Source organism: Sinohyriopsis cumingii, unplaced genomic scaffold, assembly GCF_028554795.1.
Source record: "Sinohyriopsis cumingii isolate HCF-2022 unplaced genomic scaffold, ASM2855479v2 utg000309l, whole genome shotgun sequence".
Classification (NCBI taxonomy): Eukaryota; Metazoa; Mollusca; class Bivalvia; order Unionida; family Unionidae; genus Sinohyriopsis; species Sinohyriopsis cumingii.
In genome coordinates, this window is record NW_028315887.1 from 776,551 (window position 1) to 800,435 (window position 23,885).

At 34.1% G+C, this 23,885-nt stretch overlaps 1 protein-coding gene across 1 annotated transcript in view; it reads left to right on the forward strand.

Moving 5' to 3' along the window:
* Window positions 1-23,885, forward strand: part of LOC149774364 (solute carrier family 4 member 11-like) — a 111,288-nt gene that overhangs the window by 17,553 nt on the left and 69,850 nt on the right. Inside the window, exons 3-5 of the mRNA XM_089945373.1 lie at window positions 242-279; window positions 6,729-6,933; window positions 8,184-8,268. Of these exons, the coding sequence (XP_089801499.1) occupies window positions 242-279; window positions 6,729-6,933; window positions 8,184-8,268 (328 nt within the window). The remainder of the gene's footprint in view (window positions 1-241; window positions 280-6,728; window positions 6,934-8,183; window positions 8,269-23,885) is intronic.

Below are 23,885 nucleotides of genomic sequence, written 5' to 3' on the forward strand. Positions count from 1 at the left end.
GTCTGCGGCATGCCTCATTGGTAGACATCACTATAAACTGTACATAGCAGACATCATAGCTATATGACTGCATTTGTTAAAGTTACATTACAAAATTCAAAACATACTTTTTTCATATTTTAAGTTCTTTTCTTCAATTGTTCTGCCACTAAAAAAGATCATGGAACCAGCCACTATGAATACAGGAAAACATGCCCATGACATAGCATGCATGTTGTAAACTATTGCTATTATCTTTCAGATGAATCCGGAACAACTCTAATATACTCAAGACATGAGGTAAGTTCTGCCATCACTGTTGTGGATATTATTCATCCAGCATAACCTTTGAGTGATTCATCCTGTGTTCTTTTAACCTTTACTGGAAATGTTACTGTTGTCTTTGATTAAGAAGGCATTGTCCAGTTATAAGCCCAATCCTAAATATAATCAAATGTAAAAGATGGGCCCTCTAGGCTCATCACAGAAATAATCTTGTAAGGGTGTGAAAGGGCACTACCATATATACTTATTTATAGGTCCAACTGCAAACAACATAGACCCTGATTTGCTGTCGCATAATGCAAGAGCTGATCAGGTTCCATGTTTAATCTACTGATTAATCCAACCAAACTGAAATGCCACTGATTGGCCAGCACATTATGCAGCAGCAAATCTGGGTCTATGCAATTTGAATTTGGGCTCAACTAAAGCGTGTATGTATGGTACTTGGGCTAAAAAGGATCCAGCTTAAAAGTTTGGATCATGACCATTGAAATAACTATCAAGGATAATAATTGTCATTATAATAAAATAATTCAGACAATCATAAGTTGGAAATTTTATGGCTGGATCATCTACTTTTGATGGCTGGATCATCTACTTTTGATGGCTGGGTTGTCTACATTTTGATGGCTGAATCATCTACTTTTTGATGACTGGATCATCTACTTTTTGATGGCTGGATCATCTACTTTTGATGGCTGGATCATCTATGTTTTGATGGCTGGATCATCTAGCTGGATCATCTACTTTTTGATGGCTGGATCATCTACTTTTTGATGGCTGGATCATATACTTTTTGATGGCTGGATCATCTACTTTTGATGGCTGGATCATCTACCTTTTGATGGCTGGATCATCTACTTTTGATGGCTGGATCATCTACTTTTTGATGGCTGGATCATCTATGTTTTGATGGCTGGATCATCTAGCTCGATCATCTACTTTTTGATGGCTGAATCATATACTTTTTGATGGCTGGATCATCTACTTTTGATGGCTGGATCATCTACCTTTTGATGGCTGGATTATCTACTTTTGATGGCTGGATCATCTACTTTTTGATGGCTGGATCATCTATGTTTTGATGGCTGGATCATCTACTTTTTGATGGCTGGATCATCTACTTTTGGCAAAGAAAACCATATAATCAGCTGTGTTTGATGGATTGAATTTCTAATTTAATCAACAAGATAGATACAGATACTGCATAATAATGTATTTTCAAGGTTTTCGTTGCTTTGTGAAAAATTACTTTTTTTTAATGGTAATTAAATATTTAGATGTATTTACCTGTTTTCTTTTAAGGCAAACTGCCTTTTATTTAGTCCTAAAATTTTTTATTTGAAATAACCAAGTAATTAAAATAATTTGGTACACCACAAATCAAGGTGACAGTATTTACTCTCCTGTAGATTTATTTGATTGATTTGCAAAGTTCAGCGAGTAATCTTGAAATAAAATTATTCCTGTCCCATTTATAAAGCAAGATACAGTCAGTTCAGGCATCATTTTTAGTAAACAGATTTTGTGTCAAGTTTTGAGTTTAATTTTGTTAGCCTTTCTTCATGAAGTCATTTGGAGCCCAAAAGTAATCATTTCCATTATTGTCCCTGTCTTCAAATTTTAATTTTTAACTTTCCTTTTGAATGTTGGATTTAATATTCAACCCCAAAATTTAGATGCAGGTTTATATTGATAAGAGCTTGAATGAATTTGAATTTCAGTGCTTTACAGGAGTTATGGCCCCTATTTGTGTATTAAACTTATTCAGGTTTCTGCAGATTAATTTTAGTAACAGTTGCTGGATTTGACTGCTGATTCTCCTAAATTTGGTTTCTTAACATACTACGGTTTGCTGGATTTGAACTAGTTTTGGTGTGTAGCTTTATATTGATGGGATCTGGAATGGCACAGTTTCCATCACTATATGAATTATAGCCCTTAATTACCAGTACTCTTAAACTTGTATTTCCATCACTCGATTTCCAGCATTCCATGCCATCATTATTAGGAATTATGACCCTTAATTACCAGTACTCTTAAAATTCTGTTTCCATCACTTGATTTCCTGCATTCCATGCCATCATTATTAGGAATTATGGCCCTTGATTACCAGTACTCTTAAAATTCTGTTTCCATCACTTGATTTCCTGCATTCCATGCCATCATTATTAGGAATTATGGCCCTTGATTACCAGTACTCTTAAAATTCTGTTTCCATCACTTGATTTCCTGCATTCCATGCCATATTTATTAGGAATTATGGCCCTTGATTACCAGTACTCTTAAACTTCTGTTTCCATCACTCAATTTCCAGCATTCCATGCCATCATTATTAGGAATTATGACCCTTAATTACCAGTACTCTTAAAATTCTGTTTCCATCACTCGATTTCCTGCATTCCATGCCATCATTATTAGGAATTATGGCCCTTGATTACCAGTACTCTTAAAATTCTGTTTCCATCACTCGATTTCCTGCATTCCATGCCATCATTATTAGGAATTATGACCCTTAATTACCAGTACTCTTAAACTTCTGTTTCCATCACTTGATTTCCTGCATTCCATGCCATCATTATTAGGAATTTTGGCCCTTGATTACCAGTACTCTTAAAATTCTGTTTCCATCACTTGATTTCCTGCATTCCATGCCATCATTATTAGGAATTATGGCCCTTGATTACCAGTACTCTTAAAATTCTGTTTCCATCACTTGATTTCCTGCATTCCATGCCATCATTATTAGGAATTATGGCCCTTGATTACCAGTACTCTTAAACTTCTGTTTCCATCACTCAATTTCCAGCATTCCATGCCATCATTATTAGGAATTATGGCCCTTAATTACAAGTACTCTTAAACTTCTTTTTGCATGACATGACATTACCCAGGAGATACATAAGTAAAACAGTTGGTAGAGTGTTGAAACTCATAATCCAAGGGTTGTGGGTTTGATACCCACCCTAAACAGGATTGGTTGGCTGCCTCTCTCTTTGGAAAGGCACTTAGCTCCCATTTCCCTGCTATGATAATTAATTAAATGTGTAGTTAAAACCAAGAAAAACATTTTTCAACAATTTTTGTAACCATTTCTCAGATTTGAGGCAAATTTGGTGTGCAGCACTTTATTTCTGAGCTCTGAAATGAATTTATTTTTCAGACATAAACATCCAATTGTCATTAATTAGTGGATTGATCACCCATTTTTTTCCATCTGTTTTTTTTTTCCTTTCTTTTGCAACATTGTCATTTAGGATTTCAAGTGATTTTTATGTGCAGCTTTAAATTGTGTGAATTCTTGCATGAGTTTGATTACCAACATTATACAGGATTCAGACCAAGCAAATTGTAGCAAGCCTTGGGCAATATCTCATTCACTGCTAGATCTAGTATAGTGTAATTTTAAGCTGAGATATTAAGGGTTCTGTTAGATCTAATATAGTGTAGTTTTAAGCTGAGATATTAAGGGTTCTGTTAAATCTAGTGTAGCTTGAAGCTGAGATATTAAGGATTCTGTTAGATCTAATATAGTGTAGCTTTAAGCTGAGATATTAAGGATTCTATTAGATCTAATATAGTGTAGTTTGAAACTGAGATATTAAGGATTCTGTTAGATCTAATATAGTGTAGTTTTAAGCTGAGATATTAAGGATTCTGTTAGATCTAATAGTGTAGATTTAAGCTGAGATATTAAGGATTTTGTTAAATCTAGTGTAGTGTAGTTTGAAGCTGAGATATTAAGGATTCAGTTAGATCTAATATAGTGTAGTTTTAAGCTGAGATATTAAGGATTCTGTTAAATCTAGTATATTGTAGTTTGAAGCTGAGACATTAAAGGTTCTGTTAAATCTAGTATAGTGTAGTTTGAAGCTGAGATATTAAGGATTCTGTTAGATCTAATATAGTGTAGTTTGAAGCTGAGATATTAAGGGTTCTGCTTGACCTAACAGTATGTTTCACAACAAGTTATGTACTTCAAACAAAAATTGCAGCTCAGTAAAAGATGTAGGTTATGCCAATGTTACAGTGACCAAGACCTGTTTTATAAAGGGCATTTTTTCTGACTTGTATTCTGAATTTGACTTAAATACACATTAATCCTGATGTAATTCTTAATTCATACAGATAGAATGTGGCACATCTAAAAATATTGGTAACACAGATAGAATGTGGTACATCTAAAAATATTGGTAACACAGTAATTGTGAGAACTGTTACAAATTTAGCAAGTTCATTGATCGAATTCATACAGATAGAATGTGGTACATCAAAAAATATTGGTAGCACAGATAGAATGTGGTACATCTAAAAATATTGGTAGCACAGATAGAATGTGGTACATCTAAAAATATTGGTAGCACAGATAGAATGTGGTACATCTAAAAATATTGGTAGCACAGATAGAATGTGGTACATCTAAAAATATTGGTAGCACAGATAGAATGTGGTACATCTAAAAATATTGGTAGCACAGATAGAATGTGGTACATCTAAAAATATTGGTAGCACAGATAGAATGTGGTACATCTAAAAATATTGGTAACACAGATAGAATTTGGTACATCTGAAAATATTGGTAACACACTAATTGTGAGAACTGTTACAAATTTAGCAAGTTCATTGATCGAATTCATCATAGGTCATATTTAAGCATGCAGTTCACTTAAGAAGAAAAAAAATTGAAGCTCATTAAAGATGTAGGTCTTGGAAGTAAAAAGCAGGTTACATTAACCCATACATTATGCATGATGGATATTTGTTTCTGACCTAATTTCAAGTTAAATGTACGTGCATTTTAATCTTGATGAAATTGATAATTCCCACCAATAGAAAAGTGGTTTAGGTGAAAGTATAGGTAAGACAGATAAGTGTGAGAACTGTAAAAAAAAATGACAATATACTTTGATTACAATTTAATCTTTTGCATTGTAGGTATGAAATGTATAATAGTAAGGATCAACTTTTATGTAGATATGAAATGTATAACAGTAAGGATCAACTTTTATGTAGTTATGAAATATATAACAGTAAGGATCAACTTTTATTTAGATATGAAATGTATAATAGTAAGGATTAACTTTTATGTAGATATGAAATGTATAATAGTAAGGATCAACTTTTATGTAGATATGAAATGTATAACAGTAAGGATCAACTTTTATGTAGTTATGAAATATATAACAGTAAGGATCAACTTTTATTTAGATATGAAATGTATAATAGTAAGGATTAACTTTTATGTAGATATGAAATGTATAATAGTAAGGATCAACTTTTATGTAGATATGAAATGTATAACAGTAAGGATCAACTTTTATGTAGATATTAAATGTATAACAGTAAGGATCAACTTTTATGTAGATATGAAATGTATAACAGTAAGGATCAACTTTTATGTAGATATGAAATGTATATCAGTAAGGATCAACTTTTATGTAGATATGAAATGTATAACAGTAAGGATCAACTTTTATGTAGATATGAAATGTATAACAGTAAGGATCAACTTTTATTTAGATATGAAATATATAATAGTAAGGATCAACTTTTATGTAGATATGAAATGTATAACAGTAAGGATCAACTTTTATTTAGATATGAAATATATAATAGTAAGGATCAACTTTTATGTAGATATGAAATGGATAACAGTAAGGATCAACTTTTATTTAGATATGAAATGTATAACAGTAAGGATCAACTTTTATGTAGATATGAAATGTATAACAGTAAGGATTAACTTTTATGTAGATATGAAATATATAATAGTAAGGATCAACTTTTATGTAGATATGAAATGTATAACAGTAAGGATCAACTTTTATTTAGATATGAAATATATAATAGTAAGGATCAACTTTTATGTAGATATGAAATGTATAACAGTAAGGATCAACTTTTATTTAGATATGAAATGTATAACAGTAAGGATCAACTTTTATGTAGATATGAAATGTATAACAGTAAGGATCAACTTTTATGTAGATATGAAATATATAATAGTAAGGATCAACTTTTATGTAGATATGAAATGTATAACAGTAAGGATCAACTTTTATTTAGATATGAAATATATAATAGTAAGGATCAACTTTTATGTAGATATGAAATGTATAACAGTAAGGATCAACTTTTATTTAGATATGAAATGTATAACAGTAAGGATCAACTTTTATGTAGATATGAAATATATAATAGTAAGGATCAACTTTTATGTAGATATGAAATGTATAACAGTAAGGATCAACTTTTATTTAGATATGAAATGTATAACAGTAAGGATCAACTTTTATGTAGATATGAAATATATAACAGTAAGGATCAACTTTTATTTAGATATGAAATATATAATAGTAAGGATCAACTTTTATGTAGATATGAAATATATAATAGTAAGGATCAACTTTTATGTAGATATGAAATGTATAACAGTAAGGATCAACTTTTAACTTCTGTTCCAGAAAGTGCCACTGAAGGATTTCTCGCTTGAAATACGGGCCACCCTGGACGTAAAGAGGTTCCTGAATAACACTGTCCTCTTACTCGATCTGAACAATATCAGTCTGGACTCCATTATCAATGAGGTTCTACACAAAATTCTCGACACTACTGAGGACAAAATCAGCTTTGACCAGGCCCGCTCTGCTCTTTTTACACATGACTATAGTAAGATATTCCCCACAACATACTACAGTAACCATAAATTGTGATTTGATGTGTCCAAGATATTTTGGCCCCCAAAAAGGTCATGAAGACTTAGCTTAAAGTCCCAAAAAGGGCATGAGGGCTTAGCTTAAAGTCCCCAAAAGGGCATGAGGGCTTAGCTTGAAGTCCCAAAAGGGCCTGAGGGCTTAGCTTAAAGTCCCAAAAATGGCATGAGGGCTTAGCTCAAAGTCCCAAAAGGGCATGAGGGCTTAGCTTGAAGTCCCAAAAGGGCATGAGGGCTTAGCTTAAAGTCCCAAAAAAGGCATAAGGGCTTAGCTTGAAGTCCCAAAAATGGCATGAGGGCATAGCTTGAAGTCCCAAAAAGGGCATGAGGGCTTAGCTTGAAGTCCCAACAGGGCACGAGGGCTCAGCTTGAAGTCCCAAAAAAGGGCATGAGGGCTTAGCTTAAAGTCCTAATTTGGCAAAGCTGATCACTTGCCAGTCACATCATGTGCTATCATGGAGCCACACTTTTTTATTTTCAGATTTAATTTGAAATATCTTTTAAAGTTTTGCAGAGTTTTATAAAGAAGATATAAGCACCTGTATTGCAAGAGCTGAAGAGAATAACTCTCACTTGCTACTAGGTCCAAATGATGTAGATGACACAGTACCTTATGTGAGCAACAGGGTTTCTAGGTTCAAGTCCCAAGTTTGAAACATAATAATAAAAATAATATTACTAATTTTTTCAGATGACTTGCTTTCTTACAAATAAGATCTAATCATAATTGTGTCCCTTTTATACACTCTAGCTAAAAAGAGAGGAACATGTTCACATGCACACAACATACACACACGCATACACACATATGCATACACACATACACATATATATACACACACACACACATACACACACAATTATCCATATTCATGCCATACTGATGCAAAGTGAAAACAGAATGGTCTTCGGAAGATGCTTCTCTTAACTCCACTTTATCTGTTTAAATTTATTTTCTGTGATTAAGTAGTACACACCATGTTGTATGTGGTAGAATGTGTTCTGTGATTACATTGATATCACACTACCAGCAAACACAATTCTCTCACACAACAGAAAAGTGATGGATCATCAAGCTTGAGAAAAAGCAACAGATATTGTTGACATTAATACATAAGTTTAATTTTTGGGGTAAACTTTACAATGCCAGGCCAATTGAATTCATGCAATCCTTTTGTGACTTTTATTTTTGTGATTTTTTTTTCAGTTCATCAGCTGAGTAGAACACTACAGTGCACTAGCATATCTGAAGGGGGAGGATTTGATTATGACCAGAGTTGGATTTGTGTCATGTAAGTTATTTTTCCGTTTGGAAACATCCTTGAATGAATTCATGTTGAGAAAAATCATTAAGTTTTTATTCTTGTTTTGTTTTAAGCATGCAAGCATTTTATAGTCCTCACCTATGAATTATGTTTGCCTTCATGAAACATATCCTATATTATAATTATAGGTACTTTTGAAGGGCTTCACTGTAGCGGCAAAGTTTGTTGTTTATCTTAGAAGTCGATCTATAATGCCTGGGGTGAATGAGGTCTTTATAAGTGATTATTATTTCCAGATTTGATTGCCTTTGTAAAAGGTTTGTTTTGTTTGTTGATTTCTTTATATGTTACTGTTATTAAAACCAAATCAGGCCATCATCTGCTCAGTGTGATGCATGCCTGTTACACACATTGATTGTGGAGTTAATCTTTTTGTGTCATTGTTGAATTAGGCATTCTGGTTTTGCCTTAAATAAATTCATTTTGTTATGGAAGGATTAATTTGGTCTTTTCATTTCGTTCATTGGTATTATATATCCCATATTTACCTTAAGCCTGATCAAAGTTGCTAATTAAAATAGAGGATAAGCGTTATCAAACCTAATTATGCATTTATTGTAGTGGGGCTGAAATGTATGGACATGTAAAGTTAACTTGTCAACAGGATAAATAAGTATTGCCATATTGATTTAGCAATCCATATGCTAAATTACATGCAATCCATATGCTAAATTACATGCAATCCATATGCTAAATTACATGCAATCCATATGCTAAATTACATGCAATCCATATGCTAAATTACATGCAATCCATATAACTTACTTGCAATCCATATGCTAAATTACATGCAATCCATATGCTAAATTACATGCAATCCATATGCTAAATTACATGCAATCCATATGATAACTTACATGCAATCCATATGCTAAATTACATGCAATCCATATGTTAACTTACATGCAATCCATATGCTAAATTACATGCAATCCATATAACTTACATGCAATCCATATGCTAAATTACATGCAATCCATATGTTAACTTACATGCAATCCATATGCTAAATTACATGCAATCCATATGCTAAATCACATGCAATCCATATGTTAACTTACATGCAATACGTATGCTAAATTACATGCAATCCATATGTTAACTTACATGCAATACGTATGCTAAATTACATGCAATCCATATGCTAAATTACATGCAATCCATATGCTAAATTACATGCAATCCATATGCTAAATTACATGCAATCCATATGCTAAATTACATGCTAAATTACATGCAATCCATATGCTAAATTACATGCAATCCATATGCTAAATTACATGCAATCCATATAACTTACATGCAATCCATATGCTAAATTACATGCAATCCATATGCTAAATTACATGCAATCCGTATGCTAAATTACATGCAATCCATATGCTAAATTACATGCAATCCATATGCTAAATTACATGCAATCCATATGCTAAATTACATGCAATCCATATGCTAAATTACATGCAATCCGTATGCTAAATTACATGCAATCCAAATGGTAACTTTCATGCAATCCATATGGTAACTTTCATGCAATCCATATGGTAACTTTCATGCAATCCACATGTTAACTTACATGCAATACGTTCGCTAAATTACATGCAATCCAAATGGTAACTTTCATGCAATCCACATGTTAACTTACATGCAATCCATATGCTAAATTACATGCAATCCATATGGTAACTTTCATGCAATCCATATGGTAACTTTCATGCAATCCACATGTTAACTTACATGCAATCCATATGCTAAATTACATGCAATCCATATGGTAACTTTCATGCAATCCATATGGTAACTTTCATGCAATCCACTTGTTAACTTACATGCAATCTGTATGCTAAATTACATGCAATCCATATGATAACTTACATGCAATCCATATGATAACTTACATGCAATCTATATGCTAAATTACATGCACCCCATATGCTAACTTACATGCACACATTTTCTTCAATTATAATTGTAAATGTTTTATGATAGAAATATATCTTTATTGCTATGAATAAGCAATAAAATGCGTATACATCAATTGTGGATATTTTCACTTAAACCTGCTGCATTTTGACTTTGAAAAATAGTAATCTTGGTGTCAGATGCCTCTTACTATTTCTATTATGTAATGATCAATGTAAGATCTGAATGCAGCAGTTAAAACCTGCACAAAAACATTCAGATGTGGAGATAGGGTTCTGCAGAATGCATCATCAAACGTTTGAATGGCAGATCATATATCAAGATATATACTTTAGTCATGCAGTAATATTGCACTGGAATTGTAATTAGATGACTGATGTAGAAATTATATGACACGCAGTAGTTTTAATACAAAGTTTTAATTGGATCTTGAAATTATATGAAATGCAATAATTTATCATACAATGTTTTAATTGGTTATTGCAGATGTACAGATTATATGTAATGCAATATTTTTAATAGAGTTTTAGTTATATGAAATTTTATTAATTTTAATACAAAGTTTTGATTAGATCTATTAACTGATGTAGAAATTATGACATACAGTAATTTTACAAAGGTTTTTTTTGGACAGTTTGATAGACATTTGATACTTATTTCTCCCCACTGAAATACTCAATATTACAAGCAGTTAATTAGAGTATTTCAGACATACCACATTTACCATATGCAGTCGTTTATAAGTCAGGTACAATTGTAAACTGCAGAGACCCAGATCTGCCAGAGAATAATAAGCTGGCATATCTGGGTCTATCAACATTGTTATGAATAATCATTAGAACAAACAATATTGCTAGTCAGTGTATTAGTGGATTTTCCATGAGAAATAAATTTGACAATTCAGTGAGTGAAGTATTAGCTCGTTTTTTTCTTCTTTTCACTCTGTCAGTAGACATTGATAAACTTTATGACCAAAGAATTTTATCTACTGTATTGTAAATTCTTTGGTCTAATAAGCAAGGTGAACAGTCATGTACAAACACCAGGTTCAAGTCCCACAGTGTACTGAATGTTTTTTTTACGTGCTTTTGTACCTTGAATTAGGAAAGAGAATTATGTTGCTCTCTTATTTTCTGTGTGAATATGAACCAAACACTACAGAAAAAAAAACAGTAAACATCTGACATTATCAAGTAGATACCATCAAAAATCCACTATTCCACTCCATGATAAATCTCATCTAATCAGTTCATTTAAGTATAAAATAGCAAGAAAATAAGCTTGTTCCAAGTGAATAACATTTGTTTCATCTCATGTGTCATGTTTAAGCATATATGCACACCTGATGCAGTATATCCATTGTTCACTTGATACAACCAAATATCATTTATATAATTGTTAAAGTTTGAAGTATGTAATGTTGGGCCTTAATTATTTATAGAATAAGTATGTAATGTTGGGCCTTAATTATTTATAGAATAAGTATGTAATGTTGAGCCTTAATTATTTATAGAATAAGTATGTAATGTTGGGCCTTAATTATTTACAGGATAAGTATGTAAACATTTAAAGCCCGTAAACACTCAAAATAATCTAGGCATTAACTGTCAACATAACTGTATCCAAAATTTCCCATGGAATGTCAGGAATCTTTCTTTTCTTACTATGTATTTGATGGTATATCACAGCACAGCAGAACTTCAGCCTGAGTGGAAATTATTTATCCTGTTTATTACGAGTTGTACTGCCAACTGTTAGAATAACAGGAGGTCCTGATCTCATTCTTTGGGCCAAAGAATCCTGTATTATAGTTCCTTAACAGCAAGTTGTCTTGTGTCTGCCAGATTTTAAATGTACTGGTAGAAAAGAACTAAACATTCCTTTCTGAAACACAGCATATGCTTTAAATTCAATAAATAAAAACTGTCATTATAAAGCAATTTATAAACATTTCAAAATAGTGGTTCTAAGTTATGTGAAATATGCTGCCAACAATATTTCCAAAAGGAGCAGAACAAAATTTAAACAAAATCAAACTTACTACAATGTTGCAATAAAATGATTTCATGTAACCCTTTACCTCATAGAGTGTGTGGCTTTTTAGAGCTTCAGTATACTTGTAGCACAGTTACCCATTGCAGTGTGCTATAAATAGAATACCTGTTACCTATTCGACTCGTACACATAGGCCTGTCTGTCAACTGTTAGGCAGTGGTAGTGTATGTTACACGTAACAGTAATTTTAACCATTTTACATTTTTGGTACGCATATATTTTATATGGAAAGATTTAAGAGCATAATCCGATCGTTATAGCTGTATAATTATGTTTCATGGAAAAATTTTTTATGTGCTTTAAAATCTTGAGAGAACTTCTTCACCGTCAAGTCAGTAAAACTGCGTGACCAACCAGTTACTTTTTCTCATACTCGAAATTTACATTTTTACATTTTCTTTGTCTGCACCTACATTACTGAATTATGTTAAATTTGATAATTTATAGAAACTAATTGCTGCTACATCAATATCAGAGCCGTAACTTAAGTTATTGAAGCTTTCGTAGTTGTGATTCTAATCATGAAAACTCAGTAAGTACTGAACAAAATCTGAAGCCTCCATTTTGGAGAGTGGAGAATACAACCCAGTTACTTTAAATAGCAGATTCTGACCAGAGCATAAACAACAGCCACGTGATCAGATGTAATGGTCATTCACACCAATGTTTCCCCGTAGGTGGTGCTATGAAAACCCGCTCAAAATGGCAGTTGTCGAAAGGCGCTTCCATGAGAATGGTATAGAGGCATCAAAAGGCCTTCCATGCGAATCGGGTAGAGGCATCCAAAAGTGCTTGCAATAAAATCTTTTCATATAATTACATGAAAAATATGTGTTATGCTTATGAGTCTTCTTCTGGTACTAATTACTGATACTATAATTATTTATAATGACTGAGTTATGAGTATTATTATTATTATTATTATTATTATTTACTTTATGCTATTTTTAATCTTGAAACCTTGATTTTTTTCTTTCTAGCAAGGTATCTGCAATATTTGGAGGGGGGTATTGTCTTTAAATGGCACTTTTAGCACATTATTGACTATATGATGTGAGGAAATGAGAGCTAAGTGTCTTTCCCAATGACACACTGGGGCAGGTATCAGACCCATGACCCTAGGATTACAGGTCAAAAACTTGGGAATAGTAGCTTGAAACTTGTGTTAACAAGTGCAAATACGATCGCATTTGCTTTTGTCATGTATTTTTCACACCTTCTATGTGCTTTGCCTTTTTCCATCTCCAATTTAGAAACTTGTTGTACTGGTGGCCTGATGTGCAGCTGTTTGAAATAGAATTTGGTATTTTTTACAATGCAGGAAAAATCAAGAGTTGCACAACAACAACAACAATAACAATAATAATAAAAATGACTTTATTTAAAGAAGTTCATTTTTTCAACTAATCAATCTTCCATAAGGCTTCTACAATAAATCACTGTATTACAATAAAACCTGTTATGAGAGACCGCCCCTTATACCAACCAAAAATGGTCTCAAGACAGGTGGTCTCTCATGAGAGGTGTGTGAAAATGGATTGGTTTCCAGGGTCATTAGTTAGCATTGTTGAAGAAGGAAAAATACTCAGTGTACAAGTATCATATCCTTCGTTCATAAATCTTGTTAAATATTGCACGCATTGCTCTCAAAATAACTTTATATAATAAAGATGTACATTTTCAAACAACGTGAATCAAATTTATATTTGAACATCACATGAATATGTTCTTTCTTCCAGTCTTAGAATTTTTCACTTTTTTTTATCGGAGGTTCTGCCATTGTTATTAGTGTTGACATAATAACCACCAGATGTATTTCAGTTTTGATTAGGTTTTGGGGAAATGTGGAATTAATATATATCACGTACCAATAAATGAAATCAAAAGACATAATTAACTTGGCAAGAAACAATACATTTATTTTGAGACAAAGTTTAAATCATCAGCATTATAGCTTGATAAACAAAGGCTGTGATCATCTGTACCTGGGTAAACAAATGGTGGCTTGGTGAAACACTGTAACAAACGAAGAAAAAATTCTGGAAATGATTCTCGCTTTCTATTATTAAAGACAAAGAGCTCATCTCTTTCCCCCCACCTCCGGGCATTATGGATTAACTGGAAAGACAAACGATGTACTCAATCCTACACTAAAGCTCTTTCAATAGATTTCTCACTGGGACATTAGGACTAATGGCGTTGTGTGGGTTTTCACAAAGATAAAGAAAAAGTACAAACCTCTAATTTGACTGTGTATGTCCATCCCTTTGATGAAAAAATGGTTAATCTTACTGGCTATTCACATAACTTCGGCACTACAACAGTAGTGTTATATAATGTGCACTTTGTTTGCATGCTACATATATCCTGAGCTCTCATGTTTACAAAGAGTAAATCGAGGTCAGTGGTGTCAATCTGTAGTTTTTTTTGCAATTCGGTCATTTATAATAGCAATGTTGAAATAGATATTTTGCCAAGACATCACGGTTGCTGGTCACGTTCAACCAGTGGTTGCTTATAACAGAGCATTTATATAATAAAATCGATCTGTGCATTACAGTTGTGGTCGGAAATGACAGGTGGTCCCTCATAGCAGAGGCCGTTCATAACAGTTTTTACTGTACACTGAATTACAAAATCATACAAATGTAGATGATTCCTACAACTTTTGAATGAGTATACTTACCTTATATAGGGTAGAACAAAATGAAATAGTTTGGCACCAGAAAATGCAAAATTCTTTTTGTAAAACTCTTAGGATAATATAAAATGTTGTTTAAGATGGATATTAGTTCATACTCATATTGTGGGTATGTGAGAAAGCTTGCCAGTAGCTTCTTGAGGGTTGGTGGTTCTTTCCAGGCATTTCCCAGGTTCTTCCTCCACCATTAATACTGGCCGCCATGTATAGCCTATCATGTGCTGAAAAATGGTGTTAAACCCTACAACAACAACAAAATCATACGTATATACCAGGTAGGTACCCCAGGTAGCTGAGTGGTCTAAGGCACTGATCATTAACACACACCCCTCTGTGTTTCACCTAAATGGGTGTGTGAGAAAGCAATGCCAGTAGCTTTATATGGGTGTTGGTTCTTCCTGGGGTGTTTGCAAGTTCTTCCTCTACCAGATTTACTGGCTGCAATATATAGCCTATCATATGCTGAAAAATGGCATTAAATCCACAATCATAGCTATGTACATTTTCCACAAGTTGAAAATTACTTTTAATATACTAAAAACTCAACCCATATAAGAATTTCAGGACCAGTAAACCTGTTTCAAGTTGAGCTATCTTTTGAAATGGAAGCCCCATAAAGACCTATTGATGCTGTATCAAAATCTGCATGAAGAGTAACTCGGACTGCTTTTCTTCCTAGAAATTTCTGTAGACTTTTGTGACTTTCTGTATCACTGTTACCCCAAATAGAACAGCAATATTCTAGATGTGGCATGATGAATGCGTTGTAAAATATCCTTCTCTACTTGAGGGAGATAAGAATTTCTTCTGTTCAAGAGATAAAGTGGTGGGTTTAAGTTTATCAATGAACATATCACTTGCATTTTCCATCCCAAGATATTATCAGTACCAACGCAAATTGGTTTTTCATTTTCAGACAGTTCTATATCTATTTCTTGTAGCATAATGCTGTAAGTCTTCACTTTTGTTTTGGCTTGACTATTTATGACCCTGGGCCTTTGACTTGGCTTGACTATTTATGATCCTGGGCCTTTGACTTGGCTTGACTATTTATGATCCTGGGCCTTTGACTTGGCTTGACTATTTATGATCCTGGGCTTTTTACTTGGCTTGACTATTTATAATCCTGGGCCTTTGACTTGGCTAGACTATTTATGATCCTGGCCCTTTGACTTGGCTTGACTATTTTTGATCCTGAGCCTTTGACTTGGCTTGACTGTTTATGATCCTGGGCCTTTGACTTGGCTTGACTATTTATGATCCTGGGCCTTTGACTTGGCTAGACTATTTATGATCCTGGGCCTTTGACTTAGCTAGACTATTTATGATCCTGGGTCTTTGACTTGGCTTGACTATTTTTGATCATGGACCTTTGACTTGGCTTGACTATTTATGATCCTGGGCTTTTTACTTGACTATTTATGATTCTGGGCTTTTTACTTGGCTAGACTATTTATGATCCTTGGCCTTTGACTTGGCTTGACTATTTATGATCCTGGGCCTTTGACTTGGCTTGAATAGTTTTGATCATGGGCTTTTGACTTGGCTTCACTATTTATGATCCTGGGTCTTTGACTTGGCTTGACTATATTTGATCATGGACCTTTGACTTGGCTTGACTATTTATGATCCTGAGCCTTTGACTGGGCTTGACTATTTATGATCCTGGGCTTTTGACTTTGCTTGACTACCTATGATGATGGTTTTTTACTTGGCTTTACTACATATGATCATGGCTTTTAACTTCACTTGACTATCTGTGATCATGGACTTTTGACTTGCCTTGACTACCTGTGGTCAAGGCTTTTGACTTGGCTTGACTACTTATGATCAAGACTTTTGAATTTGCTTGACTACTAATGATTGTGGCTTTTGGATTGGCTGTATTATCAATGATGATGGGCTTTTGACATGGCTTGACTGCTTATGATCATGGCTTTTAAATTTGCTTGACTATTTATGATCATGGACTTTTGACTTGCCTTGACTACTTATGATCAAGGCTTTTGACTTGGCTTGACTATTTATGATCCTGGGCCTTTGACTTGGCTTGACTATTTATGATCATTGGCCTTTGACTTGGCTTGACTATTTTTGATCCTGGGCCTTTGACTTGGCTTGACTATTTATGATCCTGGGCCTTTGACTTGGCTTGATGATTTATGATCCTGGGCTTTTGACTTGGCTTGACTATTTATGATCATGGTTTTTGACTTGGCTTTACTACATATGATTATGGCTTTTGACTTTGCTTGACTATCTGTGATCATGGACTTTTGACTTGCCTTGACTACCTGTGATCAAGGCTTTTGACTTGGCTTGGATTGGCTGTATTATCCATGATGATGGGCTTTTGACATGGCTTTACTGTTTATGATCATGGCTTTTAACTTCGCTTGACTATCTATGATCATGGACTTTTGACTTGGCTTGACTACTTGTGATGAAGGCTTTTGACTTGGCTTGACTACTTATGATGAAGGCTTTTGACTTGGCTTGACTACTTATGATGAAGGCTTTTGAATTGGCTTGACCATCTATGATCATGGCTTTTAACTTGGCTTGACTATCTATGATCATGGACTTTTGACTTGCCTTGACTACTTGTGATCAAGGCTTTTGACTTGACTACTAATGATTATGGCTTTTGGATTGGCTTGACCATCTATGGTCATTGGTTTTTGACTTGGCTTGACTATCTGTGATAATGGCTTTTGACTTGGCTAGACTACTTACCATCATGACTTTTGGCTTGACTACCTGTTATCATAACTTTTGACCTATGTATGATCATAGCTTTTAAACTGACTCCATTACCTATGATTAGAGATGTAAAAATTTTGGGAAATTTCTACCAGGTACAATCAGTCCTAATGATCGGTTATGCAGGTACCCGATCAAAGGGTAATTGTATTAAATGTGAACCTGACTTGCTTTGTTGTAGGTTCACACATGCCAACCCCCAAGAGAGGTATAAGCGTAATTTTTTACTAATAAAAGTTACACATAAGTCTGGACATAAGAAGAGCATTATATATTACATGCCATAATTGCAGAATAATGTATGAAAAACGTACATATTTATTTTATTTAACATACATTTATTTTTTATACTTATCTGGAGCTGCAGTTAAAATTTTTGCCACAAATCAGCTAAATCCATGTGGATTAGTAGTTAATACAAGAGTACAGACACAAAGGGGCCCCGAGTGGCCGAGTGGTTTAAAGCGCTCTCCGTTACGGATCACTGCCATCTCACCTCTGTCTGTGTGGGTTCGAGTCTCGGATTCGGCCAATGTGGGTATGTGAGAAAGCTTGCCAGTAGCTTCTCAAGGGTCGGTGGTTCTTTCTGGGGATTTCCCAGGTTCTTCCTCCACCGTTAATACTGGCCGCCATGTATAGCCTATCGTGTGCTGAAAAATGGCGTTAAGCAACAACAACAACAACAGTACAGACACAAAAGAAATTTATAAATTATTGATGCACAATGCAAGACTTTAACTAGTCCACAGTAACTTTAGTGAATAGTCATAACATCCACAAATGATGACTATTGTAGTATCCTTGACCTGCCATGGTTCAACCCTTAACAATGGTCCAGTGCAACATGTTTTTAAGTTGAATAAAATCCCTCCCCTCTAACATTTTTCAGTCATATAACATGCAACAATCAAATCAATACAGCCCAGTTTTTTTTATGTCTGGTGCCATTTATTTTCAGTTTAGACTTGTCCACTACATATGTAGTATCAAAATAGAATTAATAAATGTCAGGTGGTTTCACATCCAAGAATCCTGTCTGTTTTCTTGGAACTAGGACCATCCAGCTTTAAATATCAGCATTGATTCCTAAATAGGTCACAAGGGAAGGGAGAGAAGTGTCCTCCCTTGTATTATTATATAGTACATGTATGACAAGTAAATTGTAAGCAATCATACGAACCCCTGCAATGATGAATAAATGCGCATGACACAAGCCTCGAACTGTAATCGTTATTCTGTGTCTCATTCTGAACTTGGAATCCATTTTTTTTTTACAGGTACCCAATTGTTCACTTAATTATCTGGGTTATTATCAATGGGTGAGTACCCAAGTATTCATTGGCATCTTTACCTATGCATGGCTTTTGACTTGACACAACCACCTATAATCATGGCTTTTGACTTGACTCAACTACATATGATTATGGCTTTTGACTTGACTCAACTACCTATGATAATGGCTTTTGACTTGACTCAACTACCTATGATCATGGCTTTTGACTTGGCTGCATTTATCATGATACAGCTCTCCCTCATTATAACATGGTAGTTGGGGTCCATAATAGCTGACCACATTACGCACCATTATATTGATTTGTGTAAATTAATAATACAGAACCATGCTATATTGAGAACAGTGAAATATACTGAATTGTGGTACAGTGGAACCTGTCTTGAAAGACCACCTCTTCTGCCAAAACATAATGGTCTCTCATGACAGGTGGTCTCTCATAACATGTCATAACACTAATCAATAAATCAGTATATGGAGAACCTGGTCTGTCAAGACAGGTGGTCTCTCAAGGCAGTGGTCTCTCAAGACAGGTTTACTGTATAGTGGGCACTATCGAAATCCGTTAAATAGTGGTATTTTGAAAAGGAAATGAAGCTACAAGGCTAACTTTCACTTTGTTTTCTTCCAACCCAACATATTGTTATACATTGGTAGGATTTTGGTCGTGGGGTGCATAGTAATACTGTGTTATATCCAGAATAAACATTATAATGAGGTGCATTATAGTTGTAGAGTTGTTGTTGTTATGAGGTTTAATGCCATTTTTCAGCACACAATAGGCTGTGCTTGGCGGCCAGTATTAATGGTGGAGGAAGAACCCAGGAAAACCCTGGAAAGAACCACCGACCCACAAGAAGCTACTGGCAAGCTCTCTCACATACCCACACTGACTGAATCTGAGACTCGAACCAGTGCAGACAGAGGTGAGATGGCAGTGATCCGTAACGGAGAGCACTTTAGACCACTCAGCCACTCAGGGCCCCTTAGTTGTAGAGAGATGTGCCATTATGGTCACACCAGTGATTTAATAGTGATAAGCTTATGGTTTGTTAATCCAGTTTTATATGATGTTGTATAATATGTCTGTGGTGGATAGCTCAGTGTGATGTGCATGGTAAATCATTGATTTACAACAATAGTAAAATGTTCTAGTAACTGATCCTTGTGAAGCACCATGTACGGTGAGTTTCATATCTGAAAATTTATTTAAAATAGAAACATCATTGTTTGCCTTCAATGCAGGATTGAATCCACGTAACACTTACATGGTTAACTTGATACTTATTGAGATTTTACCACAGGAATTTTTGATTAACATGGTCAGTAACCTTTGTAAGCTCAAGAAAAACTGCAATTAGGTATATTGCTCTTAACCAATCATCCACCATTACAATGCTAGTATAGTCGGTATGAATGGCCTTATTGAAAGCCTGATAGTTTTGAATGTAGCAAACTGAAAGATTCCAGGTTACTTCTAAACTCGTTAAGAACCTATTTTTCTAATATCGTTGAAAGTGATTATAAAACTGATATACAATATTGTTATTCACATATAAAAAAATCTATCCTTTGCTACGTTCATAGGAAATGTCCTCGTTTAATTCATAACTTGAGAATTGTTTATGTCTGTTGAGATTCGTAGAATTTTCATTTATGTTCACTTACTAATCATTGAGAGCATTGGCAATTTCAAGAGCTTCTTGTTGAATGTTACTATTTTCATCACTAGTACGTGTAAATAGGTTATTGACAGATTTGTCCCTAAAGTCATTGAAAGTTTTCCAAAGTTCATTTTTATAATAATATTTTTTTATTTCAGTGGAATAGTAAGTTTTTTAATTATTTTTTATCACTGGCTTGACCTTGTTTTGCCATAATCTGTAACCGTTGGAATCTTTTAATTTATGAAATGCGTCTTTTGTCTTAATAACATTTCAGTATAGCAATCCAAATCGGTTGATTTTGTTAATATGAGAATGATTGTTCATGATGTCAGTGCACATACCTATCCAAATGTCAGTTTGTTGTTGTTCGTGATATCAGTACACATACCTATCCAGATGTCAGTTTGCTGTTGTTCATGATGTAAATGCACATACCTATCCAAATGTCAGTTTGCTGTTGTTCATGATGTCAGTACACATACCTATCCAAATGTCAGTTTGTTGTTGTTCGTGATGTCAGTACACATACCTATCCAAATGTCAGTTTGCTGTTGTTCATGATGTAAATGCACATACCTATCCAAATGTCAGTTTGCTGTTGTTCATGATGTCAGTACACATACCTATCCAAATGTCAGTTTGCTGTTGTTCATGATGTCAGTACACATACCTATCCAAAGGTCAGTTTGTTGTTGTTCGTGATGTCAGTACACATACCTATCTAGATGTCAGTTTGCTGTTGTTCATGATGTAAATGCACATACCTATCCAAATGTCAGTTTGCTGTTGTTCATAATGTCAGTACACATACCTATCCAAATGTCAGTTTGTTGTTGTTCATGATGTCAGTGCACATACCTATCCAAATGTCAGTTTGCTGTTGTTCATGATGTCAGTACACATACCTATCCAAATGTCAGTTTGCTGTTGTTCATGATGTCAGTACACATACCTATCCAAATGTCAGTTTGCTGTTGTTCATGATGTCAGTACACATACCTATCCAAATGTCAGTTTGCTGTTGTTCATGATGTCAGTACACATACCTATCCAAATGTCAGTTTGCTGTTGTTCATGATGTCAGTGCACATACCTATCCAAATGTCAGTTTGCTGTTGTTCATGATGTAAATGCACATACCTATCCAAATGTCAGTTTGCTGTTGTTCATGATGTCAGTACACATACCTATCCAAATGTCAGTTTGCTGTTGTTCATGATGTCAGTACACATACCTATCCAAATGTCAGTTTGCTGATGTTCATGATGTCAGTACACATACCTATCCAAATGTCAGTTTGCTGTTGTTCATGATGTCAGTGCACATACCTATCCAAATGTCAGTTTGCTGTTGTTCATGATGTCAGTACACATATTTCCATGTCTCCTGACGAAGAATTTTAACATTGCCTCCATTTCTTCGCAGAATCATGACTTTCCAGTCGACATGGGATTGGACTTAAATTTAACTGTTCACATAGTTCCATACTGCACATACACAAACGATCATATATCCAGCTGCGGTTGAATGAGGGACTAAGCTTATTTCCTCAACACAGATCATGTTTAATGAGGGACAAAGTTTATTTCCTCAACACAGATCATGTTGAATGAGGGACAAAGTTTATTTCCTCAACACAGATCATGTTGAATGAGGGACAAAGTTTATTACCTCAACACAGATATTGTTGAATGAGGGACAAAGTTTATTTCCTCAACACAGATCACGTTTAATGAGGGACAAAGTTTATTTCCTCAACACAGATCATGTTTAATGAGGGACAAAGTTTATTTCCTCGATCCAGCTTGAGTTCAGTGGTGGACTAAATTTTATTTCCTTAACTTAGCTCAAGTTCAGTGAGGACTTTTTTTTTCTCAATCCAGTTTAAGTTGAAAAAAGGATTAAGTTTACTTTCTCTATCCAGCTCAGGTTGAAAGAGAGAATAAGTTTATTTCCTGAAACACAGCTTAAGCTTAACTAGAGAACAGTAATAATAATAATAATGAGGGCTTTGTATAGCGCCTTATCTTTAGAAGCTCTAAGCGCTTTACAACATTAGATAACACCTATAAGATAAAAAACATATAATGATATGATTACAAACACAAACACTATGAAATTAGAAAACAGAGAAAAAACCATGCTGAGAATATTTAAGAATAAGTATGTTTCTTCAATTCATCGCAGTGCAGCTAAAATCAGAGGGATAAGTTTCATTCCTCAGGTAGTTTCAACTGAAAACAATTGAACTAAAGTTTAAATACTTGAGTGTGCTTAGCTACAGCTACCTAAAATTTATATTTGTTCATTCATGTAAAGAGAAATTTTCTTTTTTCAAAGTTTGAAATCTAATGTGTAAAAAGCTAATTATCATTTTGGGAAGAGATCATGTATGAATTCTGATAACACGACTCATGAGATTTTACGATAATTTTACCAATTTTTGGAAGAAAAGCAAAGTTTTATGCCAAAATACACAAGGGTTTGATTAATAACTTGGCAAGATGTGATGCATTCTTGAAGAAAAAATTGTCTTACGGTTGCATCTTTCTCGACATGAAAAGAATGTTCAGAGTTTCTATAATTTGTTAGTATTCATTTTGAATTTTGTTAGTAATCAATCACTGCACTTTTGTCTTTGCTTAGTTTTGAAAGAAGTTAGCTCCTTAGTGTTAATCTTATCATACAACCCAATACTCCATTTATCTTCACTATTTTCTGTGTACAGTTTTTGCTCAAAGGAAAGAAAAGTTTCTCATCCAAGTTTATAAATCAGTTGATTTCAGCAATTGCTAATCATCAGTTTAATCTCAATACTAAAGGTTGTTACAATTATGTGGCAATGATATATAAAATATACAAAAGCAACACCCTCCCTCCCCCCCAAAAAAAAGAGAAAGCTGCCAGCATGTGCACATGGCTTTATGGTGTTATCAGTTGCATGCAGTCAGTTGACTCTTGAATACTATTCTGCATTACCTTTAAGAATTACCCTGTTGTTCATTAATTATTCTTGTTGTAGTTCAAACAGATTGGGGTCAGAGTGTTAATTAGTGTGTATTTACAAAGGATAAAGGGATACAGAAAAGAGAACCTTCAAGCCCTAGGTAGAATTAAGTTTCGATTTAAATAAATGCAATTATCTTGAGATTTAGAGTTCACAAGTCACCAAGACAAAAATGCT